Raw genomic sequence first — 13,989 nt, 5'->3', positions numbered from 1 at the left:
GTGCTTGCTTTTAGAAATGTTGTATTAATAGGTCCCCTGGATATTGTGCTAAAAAGACCTCCAGTCAGTGTTTGTGTTTTTTTCAGATGAAGAGGTTGGTACGCCTCTTTGGTTGGAGTCTTGTCTCTTCCAATATAAATGTAAACATCTTAAGTTCTAGTAATAACTTATCTTTAAAGGTCCACTGTGAAGGATTTAGAGGGATATATTGGCAGAAAAGGGACATAATATAATAAGTATGTTTTCTTTAGTATGTAATCTACATAGTGATCTCGTTTATGGAGATCACTGTGTTGCACCACCATGTTTCTACAGTAGCCCAGAACGGACAAACCAAACACTGGCTCCACATAGGGACATTTGCATTTTCACATCGGCCACTGTAGTTAGAAGCCCGTCTGTGACAAGAGCACCGTAAAAACACTCTGTGCCTTCCAATACCCACACTAACATACTATATAGCACGCCAGAAGATTTAGTTTGTCCCAATACAGCATGTCAAATATCTCCACAGGATGATTTACTTCTGTAATTTTTGATTTAGTGCCATGTGGATGGTCAAACTACGCACTTGGCCAACAGTTCTACTTCTACTAGTTTTAACTAATAGTTCAAGCTCGAGGAATATCAGCTATTTCGCTTTGAGTCAAAAATTTCAACCTTATTATGGCATTAGAGGAAAGTCAGTTTGGGTAAATCATCCAGGAACCATGACCACAGAACTTCATGGCAATGCATCCAATAGTTGTTGAGATATTTAAATCTGGACCAAAGTAGCTGACTGACCAGCCCACAGACTGATACTCCATCCATAGAGCCATGCTGCTGTGATGAGTTAAATCAGTTAATTCAATGTGTGATAAAACACATTTAATGTAACATCTAACCAGTTCTTTCCTTCTCCCTCTTTTTTATTCCCCCTCCAGCCGGCTGCAGCGCAGAGTGTGATGTGACCAGCTGGTCCGACCTCCTTCCATCTTTCTCTCCACATCAGTGAAGATCAGTCAGAGATGACAGCAATCGCTGCTGCAGTCCTGCAGGCAACAGGAGGACTCAGAGCCGGAGGGGTGAAGTCTCTTCAGATCCTGATGCTGTGTCTTCTCCCTCTGCTGTGGCTGCAGCCTGCAGACTCCAGCACTGCTCCAGGGGCCACAGCCTGGAGGCAAACCGGGCCACGGCTGCAGCTCTCCCACACAGGTAGGAAACACATCAAGGGAAAAACATACTGCTCTAAATACGTTCCCATAAACATGGCAACAAAACAAATCTACCCTCAGACATGCAGGACTCCACATTACTAATGTCAATTCGTACTTTTACTGTGAGGGTTACTTTAAGCTCTCGACTCACATTGAAACTATACAAACCTGCTGTTGTGATGGTTCAGACACCACCAGTCTTGTTTATACAGTAAGTGCAGGAGGATTTTGAGGTTGGCTGTTGTTTCAGAGGGCTTGATGCAGTAATGTGGAAGTTATGTCTGACTGTGATGGTTAAGAGAGAGCTTCAAAGGAAAGCTGTCGATTTACTCCTTCAGTTGAGGTCACAGACTACAGTTACCTAAAGGTGCTCCGTGGAGTTTTCTTGTAAACAAAGAAATCAAATACTTTGTGTTACCAAAACGCATCATGTGAATCTTTGAGGTCTGACAATGTGTTGAATGCTTTTCCTCCCTCATTAAAAAAACAGGGCGGCATGGTGGTGTGGTGGTTAGCACTCTCGCCTCACAGCAAGAGGGTTGCCGGTTCGATCCCGGGCGTGGGAGCCCTTCTGTGCGGAGTTTGCATGTTCTCCCCGTGTCAGCGTGGNCACAGCTGCGATAGTCTGGCGACCTGTCCAGGGTGTACCCTGCCTCTCGCCCGATGTCAGCTGGGATAGGCTCCAGCCCCCCCGCGACCCTCAAGAGGATGAAGCGGTTAGAAGATGAATGAATGAATGATTAAAGAAACACTCTTTAGAACAGTTTTTACATCCATGTTTGCGAGAACGTTTGTCCTTTGGTTTGGTCCTTGGTTTGTGGACCCACCTGAAGCTTCAACTTAAGCATTTTGGCCGTTGCTGTTGGAGCAAGAAGTGACCATATCTGGACGAGGGGGTCAAGATAACCCTAACTCCAGCATCTAGCTTGGTTAACACAGTGTGTTTACAACTGTGATTATGCTAATGCAAATCAAATTATTGGTCGAGTAAAACAGGCTTAAAACCACCAAATCAAAATGGAGGGGAAGGAAAAACTGAACATCTGACTCATAAGAGGGTCTTTTATTTAAACACACTAAACAATACTTTTTTTAGGAGACCAAAATGTCAACAATTTCATGAACTGAAAACACACTGAACTAGCGACAGCTTCGTCAACACCTAGACGCTTGGAATTTGCCGTCATGTCACATTAACATTACCAAACCAACATTGTTGCCATGGTAGTGACAGAACGGAGGTGTCTCTCAGAGCGGCCATGCCCTTAATTATGCGTAATTTTAAGCTTTAGTAATGTTTGATTATGTAAAAATGCAGCCCCTGTACAGTTTTCATGAATGTTGAGATTAGCTATAGAGACCAAAACTGTTTTTTGTACCAGGCTGTAAACATGTTTATTACTGCATTTTAATATCAGGGGCCATGGGGATTGACTCGCTATTGGAGCCAGCCTCAGGTAGCCGTTAGAGAAACTGCACTTTTTAAGAAGTTATGTGAGTAATAGATTTCAGTTTGTAAAAATGAATAACACTGCATCACATCTTAGAAGAGTAACCTGTGGTGTTCCACAAGGTTTGGTATTGGGACCTAAGTTATTTATACTTTAAATGTGATCTGATGTGATAATAGTAATGTATTCATTTTAAACTTTGAATGAATTTGAAACTTTGAATTTGAATGGCACAAGTTTTTGATAAAGCAATGTTTTAATGATCACAGACAACACAACTGAAAAAATATTATTCAGTAGAAACAAAGTGTTGACTCAGTTGCTCAGTTTGAATCCTCGGTGTCTCAGAGCTTGTTCGGGCTTTACAGCATTCTTACTCCACATCGTTGCCACTAATCAGGCAAATGACAGATTGAGTAAAAATTCTCTGTCCACAGTTAATGTACTTTTATTGCCCATTCAAACACTTTATGCCTAATTTATATGTTTTGCGCCCCGTTGAAACAGAAACATTAATCATGTCATTCGTCATAGCGTTCCTCTGAGCTTTTGTGTAAACACATAAGGATTCGGGAATGAATGGGTGTTTTTAAGATCAATTTTGGTCATTAAATTATGGAGCTTTGCTGGCTGTTTGGGCTCTGCTTTGACAGTTTTTGCTTTCATTCGTGGCAGATTTATTATTTTTTTTTACAGTGGTGGGAGACACTGAGAAACAGCAGCAGAGACAGAACTTGTCCGTCTGTCTACCATGTGTCGTTTCCTTTGACTGTTTTCACATGAGAACAAGCAGCGTTCATACTTTTACTTCCTTTCCTTACATCTTGGTTCAGTGCCTATCAGTTAACATCCCAACTTGTAACACTGCAATAAAAGCTCAGTCCATACTTGATTAAGTTGCCGATGAAAGTGAAGTGTTTGATCGTTTCCTTGCTGTCTGATTTGAGGAAAGTCTGTATCCAGTCAAAGGATTTCAGGGGTAAAGTCATTTTCTCAGTGGACGTCTTGCTTTTGGAGCTGGAGAGAACTTTATAACATTACCATAAAGATCAATGAAGTAATGTCTCCTTGACACAGTGTTCAAAGCAGTCTAGTGAATGTTTTAACCATAGAAATCTCCTCAAACACACAGTAAAACGTCTTTTTCTCATTTGATTTTCCAGAATTTTAGAAAGCATTGTGCTCTGAGGTCTCGGCTAACGTCAGCAGCAGATGCTCTTTTCTGCAGTAAAACACTTCATGGCAGCAGCAGTACGAAATAAAGAGAGATTAACAGATTAACAACATGGGCGGTAATGCTGTGTTGATGAGCGTCATGGTGCCCATAAATGTTTCAAACTGCCAATTAGATAAAAAAAGAAAACCAATTTAAACTACCTGTGGTGAAGTGTCATGATGGATGTCAAGACTGAAGGTTATTTTAGGTCATACTCGGCTTCCTGGATGAAAAGCAACAGCTGCAGGAGCGCTTTTGGTTCCTGCGTCTTACAGTTAAAGAATAACACACTGTGGATATGAGATTAACAAAGACTATGAGGTTGAAGTGCTGTTATTGTCTTCGAGTTGAGCCTGTTTACACTAGTGATGATGATTCACTCAAAAGAACAAATGTTGTGGTTGATTGAAAGGAACTGAATCACTTCCTGAAACGATCCATTCATTTCTCAGTTCAGTTGAGCGCTCAGTCAGATGTGAGTGAACGTGCAGAGACTCACCAAGTGAGTGATTTCAGTCTGCAAACAGTATCTTGACCCAGCTCTCAGCTCACTGTCTTATACTTCACAAACGACCGTTCTCTGTTCACCAGTTAGCGAGTTGAACTGAACGTTCGTCCATGTTTCATCCAGCGCCCATCACTAGTTAACACACATTAGATGAACAGTGTAAGAATTGTTTTATACACGCTCACTCTATTTTAGAGATCCCAAATGTATCAGACGAATACAAACTAGTCTCAAAGTGAGACTGTGTAACTTTCAAAAGAAGAAATACAGTGGCCACAGTGGCTGTATGTGTCATTATGGGAGAGTACTTTGGGAGTTGATGGAGAATTTTACACTTACCACCTGTTGCTCAGATAATGAGACAAGTTTAGAAAGGTGGGCTTTCACATACACTACTTTCTATTTATGTTAATGAATTAATTCTCCAAATTAAATCTTCAGCCCTGTGATAGTCTGGTGACCTGTCCAGGGTGTAGCCCACCTCTCGCCCAAAGTCAGCTGGGATAGGCTCCAGCCCCCCATGAACCTGAATAGAATAAGTGGGTACGGGTAATGGATGGATAAAATTAAACCTTGTAAACTGGGGGTTAAAGTAGATTATTTGCTTGTCAGTGTATATTAGGGCTGTCCTGAACACCACTTTTAGGGGACAGAAGCTTCATTGAGAAGTGGTGGTTAATATGTTACTTACAGTTTCCAGGTGATTTGCCAGGCTCGTCATAGATTTGTAATACTTAGACTTAGACTTACTTTATTCGTCCCAGAGGGAAATTCGTTTCCACTAACTGTACATTTACAGAGATCGATCACAAACATCACGGGCACAGACATATCACAGACATCACAAAACATCACATGTTCATTTACAGAGGTGGACACTTTCAGCACAGCTATGGCTGCTGGGATCAGGCTCTTCCTGAGTTGAGCTTTCCTAAATTTAAGTGTTCGGTACCTGCGCCCTGAGGGTAATGGGATGAGGTATTGGTTGAGTGGCTGTGTGGTGTCTCGTTCTATTGATTTTGCAAAGCGTGTAATGGACCTGTTATTTAACTCTGTGAGGTTGGGTGTGGGAAGACCAATGATTTTAGAAGCGGTGTGTGTGATGCGTATCAGTTTGGCCCGATTGGTGACAGAAAGCATGGTGAAGAAACATGTGGAACAGTACAGAGGGATTGGTTGAATGACGCTTTGGTACAGAAGTAGCAGTGGATGGGGGGCAACATAGAGTCCTTTGAGTTTTCGGATAGCTGACAGTCTTTGTTGGCTCCTTTTTTGTATGTCTCTGGTGTGCTGATCAAAATTGAGTTTATTGTCCAAAGTTACGCCCAGGTATTTAAAACTGTCCACTGTTTCAACTGTTTGATTGTCAATGATGATGGGGTGCTGAGGTGACGGGGGGATGATCATTATTTCTTTGGTTTACACCGGTAATACATCAGTTTCCTCTGCATATGTGGCACTCAGCGTTTTAGGGGTCATCTTTGTAAATTTTAAACTATCCCAGACTCTTGACGTCTTCAGCGTTGTGTTCGCGTATCTGTAACACTGACTGGTCTGAGTGCGACTCAAGCCGGCCGATGGTGTCACCTGCTACTCAGCTGGTTAAATCACCAGCAGCTGGTTTTAGAGCGTAAAGCACATCATCTGTTTCAACAGCCAGTCAGCTTGTAGTGAAGTCTGCTGGTCAAGTCAAAATGACCGCAGGTGTCCCGACCTCTTTTTCCGTCCTCACGGTGTGCCAGTGTCAGACGGTATACAGACGGTGTAGTATACATCTATATGCAGATGATATAATCTTGCTATCACAGTATGAAATAGTTTAATGCTGTGGCTGAGTGGTGCTGGTAGTGGAGACTTGTGGTAAACCAGGATAAAACACTAATAATACATTTTATTTATAATGATTAGTTGTAAGAAGTGCAATTCCTTTTACTTTTGGTTCAACAATGTTGTCACATAATGACCAGTTCATGCAGGTAGGGTGCTGGGATCAGTGCTGAGCAAAGTCACACTTTGTAAGGATCTGGGATATCCAAATACTGCAATGCAGTGGGACAGTTGTACTGTAAACTGTAGTCTTTAATGATTTCGGACTGGCAGGAAAAAAAACTTAAAACAAAGAAAAATTGACCACTGCTGCCAAAGCTAAAACAAATTACATAAAAAGCAAGTTTCTGAATTCTCATCCAAATAAAAAGGAACAAACATGTTTCACCTAAATTAAAATAAAAGGGTCTCTTCACCATGAGAGCAGAGCACTGCACACACACTTCAGTGACCAGTGAAGTCATCTGCCCTCTTCCAGTCACTTATTTCCTGAATACTTGCTTCCCACTTGGCAACCAGCAACACCAGTAAAGCCAACAACTGTTTCCTATCCAGCAGCAATTAGTTCAGGGAGGCTGGTTTCATTGTGCGGTGGTTAGTGAGATGTTTGTGCAGTGAGCAATCTGCTGAACAAATGAATGAATGAGTGGACGGATGAATGGAAGTGAACTGAAGCAGGGACTGTGTTGTTCTTTACAATTCAGGTTTTGTGTCCAAGTGAGAGGGGAGGGGTTTAGGAATAATCCCTAATAACGTGACAGGATTATGGAAGTCAAACTCATTTTAAGACACTGAATGAATGTTAGTGATACAATGGGTGGAAAAAGGAAAGTTTGTTGAGTGTCCAGAAAGTTCTGAAAGTTAAATGTCATTTACATTCAAGGAGAGGAGAGAGGACGTCATTTATGTCAGAATGTTCCTCAGAAAATTTCAGAGTACATTTTAGTAGAAGTTTTTCAAGACACAGTAACTGAAAATATTGAGATCTTTAGTATTTAAGTTCATACTTTACCTCAGAATCAGTGTGACAGAATAATTCTAAGCTTTCGGATGCATCTCTTACCCTCGGAAACTGTTAACCCTACCACTGTTATTGTCATGACATAAAAAGTGACACCAGATGTCAGGAGCTACATTTAAAGGAGGCTGGGCTGTTGTTGCCACACAGTGTCCACGGCAGCAGATCACTCTGTGTTCCTATTGGTCAAAGTGACGGCTGTGACGGGAGAAGTCGTGTAAGACCAAACAAAGTCAAACATACCAGACTTTCTGTTGGGACATCTTGAGGTAGTTGTAATCTACTATGACACACTACACGAGATAAAGCAATGGATTATTGTGCACAACACTCATTGTCATTCACGATCCGAGCCAGTACAGTAGGACAGCGGAGTCGGGCTTTGATCAGGCTGATATTGTGTAGTCTGAACTAATGGTCAGATTCTGGCCTAAAACTCGGCCAGAGGCCCTAGTAGGCCCGTGATGTTAAGCCCTTGGCCCAGCCCGAGTAGAGGCGAAGTTAAAGTCCCACAGATTGTCACACTCCTGAGTGTGTGAAATTTGTTCTCCGTATTTGACCCATCCCCTGAGGGGGAGGTGAGCAGCAGCAGTGCTGCGCTCGGGAATCAATTAATATCCAAAATCACTCAGATGTCTACACAAGGAGAAAAAGAAATTACAGAGAGGAGAATAATTTCTGAACAGCTCTGTGACGGAAAAAAAGCTGCTTACCTTAGCCTATTGGTTATATTCCAACAACATTGGAAAAACAATTATTCCAAGAATAAAGTGTCAACATTTTGTCCCACAAAACAAACTCGCCCAGAAAAAAAAACATAATGCCATTGTCCTTCGGCACGCTCTCGACACAGATGAACTTGCTGATTTGGTCCCAGAATTAAAGGAAACCCTGCTGGCGGCCAAGGCTGTAGTGAAATATGTAAAGCAAGCACCCGACCCGGCGTGTCAGCTCTCTCAATCTGATGGCAGAAACCCGATTCAGCGCGGTCTTCCTCATGCTGCAGTCAATCCCGTCAGCCTACACAGAGCTGCAGGAGCTGCTTGACAGTCGAGGAGAGAGCTACATAACGTGATTTCTTGTAGCCAAAAAAGACGTCATAGGCCCAGCCCGTACTCTGAGCTGTTGGTAGCTTTTGAGCCCGAGGCCTGCCCGAGGGCCGGGCCAGCTGACCTTTAGTCTGAACCCGACATAAAAGACAGTGAATACTGGACAAATGCCTAAAATACATGGAGCACAGACTGGGTGCGATATTTGTGCCTGCTGCAGCATCCCCATAGCAGAGCATGTCTGTTATAATCAACTGAGGCTGCTACACTGAATACAGAGGCTGCACCTACCCTCGCTGCTCATTCCTATTTTTACGTGGATGGTTTATATACCTATTTATTTTCTTCACATGCAACTCTGCAGCCCTCCAACAGGTAAAAACTACACAGAACTGTGTAAAAAATGAGTACAGACTGTTTAAAAATGACTAAAATAAATACCTCTTGGTACCACAGGCAATGTGACACAGAACCCTTGTGGGTGTTGTTATATTTTCTAAAATCAATCAGATCATTGCGTTAAAGATCCTGCAGATAAAACAGTCCAGTCACTTAATTTACTACCACTTAATATTGCCAGAATGCTTCCAAACCCTGCATAACCAACTGCATTATCACTTGGCAAGACTGAATACACACACAGTGACGCTGGCAGGTAAAAAACCCAGCGCTGCCCTGCCTTCGTATATACGTACATGCCTCATGTATTTCAGCGTTACATTCATCAGGTGGTCGGTACCTCTGCTCCAAATGATTGATAATGTTGTTCAGTGTCCAACAGACGCACAGCGTCAGGCAAATGTTTGGTGACAAGTTTTAACTTAAAAGTTGAACATATGTTGGTGTTGGTTTGTATTCATTGCCTCCAAGTGACCAGCATCTATCTACAGTCTGTGATGTAAGCACTGTATACGCTGTGTAACACTTCACATCAAATGGAAAACCCCAGATGTTTCATGTATCAGGTTACTCTCACTTTCATCTTCAGATGCCAGTTCATTCTTGGAGCCTACGGTCCATATCTGGGAATTTATGGGAAGTTATGTAAAGGAAGTGAAAGAATGTTATGCAGCACATGTTTGTGTGATGAACCTCAAAGAAGTTTGGTTTCCTTCTTCATCCTTCAGATACACTGATTTATGTTTACTTTCCTGTGATTGTTTTCCCTGGAGAGCAGGTGACCTCCTTTTTGCAATTTTCCCCAGATAGTCTGTCTCATTCAGATCTCATGATGTCATACCGCTGATGTGTCAGGGATTACATGGCTAGAGAAGTGTGTGTGTGTGTGTGTGTGTGTGTGTGTGGTGTTCCACAGTAGCAGCACAGTGGTTTTTCATGGCAGTAAAATGAAGCCGTGAACTCCAGTTAATGAAGTAAGATGTGATTCTCTTGCTGTGTTTGTAGCTGCAGGATCTACATTAGAGAGACTATTAAAATTTTATAAGGCAGATACTCAGACAGAAGCTTCAGGGGCAATCACACACACACACACACACACACACACACAGAGGGAGAGTGTGTGTGCGTCACAGCTGACCCAGTGTCTGACCTGTGCAGGAATCCAGAGAGACCAGCCCTCATCCTGCAGGGAGACACACTCTGTTAGCCTTTAACCTGACCAGGAGTGTGTGAGTGTGTGAGTGTGTTTGAGTGTGTATGAGTGTGTATGTGCGCACACATCGTTGTACCAAAAGTTAACAGACAAAAACAGAGACACAGAGGCGAGCTGGAGGAACACACAGTAAAGAAAGAGTTTGACCTGTAAGTTGTTTGCGTGTGTGTTTTGTGAAAACTCCAGTCTGCTTCATATTATCATCTGACCCCAGAAAAACACACACCGCCAAACATCCATCAGCTCAGACACAAGTTTTGGCCTTCACATTTACACACATACAGATACATAAATACTTTCACTTCCTCTCAACCTCACACACCAAAATCATACATGTGATCACACAGTTAAACACACGCAGGTTCACTTACAGTACGCGTGTGGAGATTTAATGCGGATTTGAGGCCCTAACAGCATTACAGGAACTGAAATGTATTTCACAATAAAACTTCAGAGTGATGACGACAGATTCTTTGCCCGTAGGAAATGTCATGATAGTTTATACAAATGTCTACTTTAATTTTCTTAATGTGCACTTCCACGTTTACCTCTCTTTTAATAATGCACAGAAATGTGGTTCTCCATTTTAGTTTTTGTTTTTTTCAGACTGACATTAGACACTTAAAAGCAGTACTCAAACTGCAGACTTTAACCCCCGGGGTATTGAGTTAGAAAAGTTACATAGGTTTTGAGAATGTAGCGCACTGAGCAGTGGCTTTATTATTTTGTCTTTTTCTGTATGTTTGTTGTTCATTTAACGACCTGTGGAGTTAGTCAACACTGTTAATGGTGCCCTGTGGAATTATAGGCAAAGCTTATATATCTTAAAAGTTGAAACCTGCATTGTTTACACCCGTGTTTCCAAAGACCCGTGTGTTTCTTTCCCAGTTGAAAATGCCAGCCGCTCTTTAGGAAATGTCCAGCTGGTAGAGCTTGAGAGTGTTTTTGAGGCACAGTATTTTTTCACCTGCTTTGATGCGTCTGGTTGTTATGATATGGAAGATGTTCTGAATTAAAAATGTTGGCTGAAGGTAGATTACTTGCTTTGGATAAAGGGAAGGCTGGAGGCTCTTTTGCTTCTGCAATGCCAGCGTGCTGTCTAAAATCACACACTAGAGTGGCATGATGCTGTTATTGTTTGGTTCTGTGTAAAAATGCAAAGGCAGCGTGATGACGGGACTTCGAATCGGCCCTATAGAGCAGTTTCTATGTAAAAACAACCCGGTATCACTCTGAAGTCGTGGAAAACCAGTGCTTAGTCAGAGTCTTCCAGCATCAGACACCAATGACAAAAGCCGTCCTTTCATGTTGGCGTAATGCATGGCTGATTGCCGTTATTGTTTAACAGCGCCGACAGCATCAGGGGGAAATGTGGCGGGACAACAATGTAAGTTCAGGCGACAGCAGTCCAAGTAGGGCGGGTGGAAGGGGTGGTGGATGGGTTCAACATCCACCGACGTGTTCACTTGCTGTAAGATTGTTAACCCAGTGTTTTTTTTTCTAAACCCAACCATTTGTGTGTGTTGGCAAAACGTAACCATGTGCGTTTATTGTTGAAGAAAAAAAAAGTCAATTTGTGGTGTTGTACCGACGTAGTGCTTTTATTTTGAAAGCGACTGTATGCAAACTGTACATTTCCTGTGAAAACAGAAGTGTATTTTGAAAACAGACAATGCATGTAACAGGCTGAAGTTGACACGGCGTCCCAGAACGTCAACAACCAACACACCCAGGGTACCTTGGACGTCATATGTGGACGTGGAAAGTCCATGACCAAACGTGGACATGTGACGAGGTCACAGTGAGAGCGTGTTGGTAAAAAGGGCTCATGTCAGTGAGGTACCCGGGCCTTGTTGATCAGGTCCACTGCAGTCGTGAGGTTTTAGTTCTGGTGGACTGCAGCTTCCTGCTGGAGGAAAGTGATTTGAAGAGTTTGTGTCTGGGGTGAAGGGGTCAGCCACAATTATTCCTGCCTGCTCAGGGTCCTGGAGGGATAGCAGATTTCAACCAGTCACCTTCTCAGCAGAGTGTACGATGTGCTGCAGTCTGCTCCTGTCCTTGGCAGTGGGAGCAGTGTACCAGGTGTTGACGGAGGAGGTGAGGATGGACTCAGTGATGGTGGTGTAGAAGTGCACCATCGTTGTCTTTGGCAGGGTGAATCTCCTCAGCTGCTGCAGGAAGTCCATCCTCTGCTGAGACTTTTTGATGAGGGAGATGATGTTCAGCTCCCACTTGAGTGATGAAGAAGCCAAGGAAGTGGAGGGACTCCACAGTGTTGACTAAGGAATTACCCATGGTGCTGGAGCGGGTGGGGCCGTGTTGACTGGGAAATTCATCATCATTCATCATCATCATCTCCACTGTCTTAGGAGCATTAAACTCCAAGTTGTTTTCTCCGCACCAGGTCACTATTCTACCTCACCCAGCTCTTCTGCATGTTGCATTGCTCCATGTACATGAACCAAAGCAGCAGGTGTGCTTGGAAAACATTGGTATTCCTCCTAAAGCATGATGTCCTGCTGCTGCATATGAATCAACTAAATACATTTTTGATATTCAAGTACTTTGCATTTGTTGTGAAATCTTGTGTGCTGTGTGTCTCCACCCGTTTGGGGCTCAAGGCGAGTTAAAACCAACGCCAAGCAGCATTTCAAATTCAGACATCAAGACTTGACAGGGATTTTTCTCATGCAGAGGAACTCCAGCATGAACGTGACTGCGTTGCGTGTTTTGACTATATTTCGGAAAGTCAAATGTTTATGTATAAGTGTGTCAGCGTGTGTTTGGGTAACTGGTTTATTATTTCAGAGTTGGTTTAGAGTAGATTTACCCTCTTTGACAGGAGTTCTTCCTGCTGTTGGTTTTTGACGCTCATGTGGAATAAATCCAATAAAAACACGCTGACCTCATGTGGGACTGTGGGATGGGAAATTTTGAAACACACACACACACACATAAAAAGCACGCAAAGTGATAGCTGTGACAGTGTGGAGTCGACTGTGTGCTATCTCACACACACATTATTTTGATAGCTGGTCACTCAGACAGATATAAAAACATGAGCTGGCATACTTTTGCACTCTGCGTACGTACAAATATCCAATTATCATTTTGACAGCTGCATAAACACACACACTCACACACACACACATATGTACACATCTGCAACACGCAACATGCGGTTCAGGCAAAAGTGTGTCACGACATTTGTTTTATTTTTTTTCATAATTAGATAAACTCAGAGAAGAACCTCGCGTTGCTGCGGGGAATCTGTCAAAACTGATTCAGTTCATTCTGAATGACAACATCTACAAAACACCAACGTGTGTGTGTGTGTGTGTGTGTGTGTGTGTGTGTGTGAGAGAGAGAGAGAGAAAAATGGAGAAAGGTTATGCTCACATACTTACTGTAATGTGACCTCCGTGTGTGTTCGTTCAGTGCAGCCTCCTGGGAGGTGTAGCCCGTACCTTGTGGTGTCATGCAGTGAACCTTGACCTTTGACCCCGCTGTGATTATAGTCGGTAGATTTAGGAGAAGAGGAGGAGAGAGTTGGTAAAAAAAAAACTAGAAGACGGAGGAAAGAAGGGAGGAGAAAAAACCAAAGCTGACACAATGAAGTCAAAATGAAAGAAAGGAAGAAAAGAAGAGCTAGAAGAGAGGGAAGGAAGGAAGGAGGGAGGGAGGGAGGGAGGGAGAGATGACACATGGAGGGGTTTCCTGAGGTTAATGAACCTGTCAACCACCTGAGACGAAACAGAACGGCGGAGGAAGGTCAGAGAGGGTGGACTGCTGTTAATTAAAACTGTGGATTCTTAAGGTTAGACTCTGTGTGTGTGTGTGTGTGTGTGTGTGTGTGTGTGTGTGCGTGTAAATAGAGAAAATATATAAAAAGTCAGGTGAAGATGGATTTAAATTTATTATTTATTTAATTTAATTTCAGTTTAATTCATTTCTACAACAACAGCTTAACAAGTGAAGGTGAGTCAAGTGCAGTTTTTTTGACATGTTAGCATTAGCATGGTAGAAATAGAGTAAAAAAAAACAGCTCAGTATTCAAAATGTTTTTTTGTTTAGTACTAAATCTTGGTTTTAAATCTGTTATCCAGCTA

The 13,989-nt window shown here is 42.6% G+C and overlaps 1 protein-coding gene across 1 annotated transcript in view; it reads left to right on the top strand.

The window, feature by feature from the left end:
* The window catches only part of si:dkey-49n23.1 (semaphorin-3D), a 138,681-nt gene that overhangs the window by 57,924 nt on the left and 66,768 nt on the right, over window positions 1-13,989 (top strand). Inside the window, exon 2 of the mRNA XM_050037669.1 lies at window positions 927-1,197. Coding sequence (XP_049893626.1) covers window positions 1,011-1,197 — 187 coding nt within the window. The 5' untranslated portion in view covers window positions 927-1,010. The remainder of the gene's footprint in view (window positions 1-926; window positions 1,198-13,989) is intronic.

The sequence above is a fragment of the Epinephelus moara genome, chromosome 24, assembly GCF_006386435.1.
Source record: "Epinephelus moara isolate mb chromosome 24, YSFRI_EMoa_1.0, whole genome shotgun sequence".
In the NCBI taxonomy this organism is placed as follows: domain Eukaryota; kingdom Metazoa; phylum Chordata; class Actinopteri; order Perciformes; family Serranidae; genus Epinephelus; species Epinephelus moara.
Note: the sequence above shows the minus strand (reverse complement) of the source record. Positions and strands in the feature narration are given on the sequence as shown.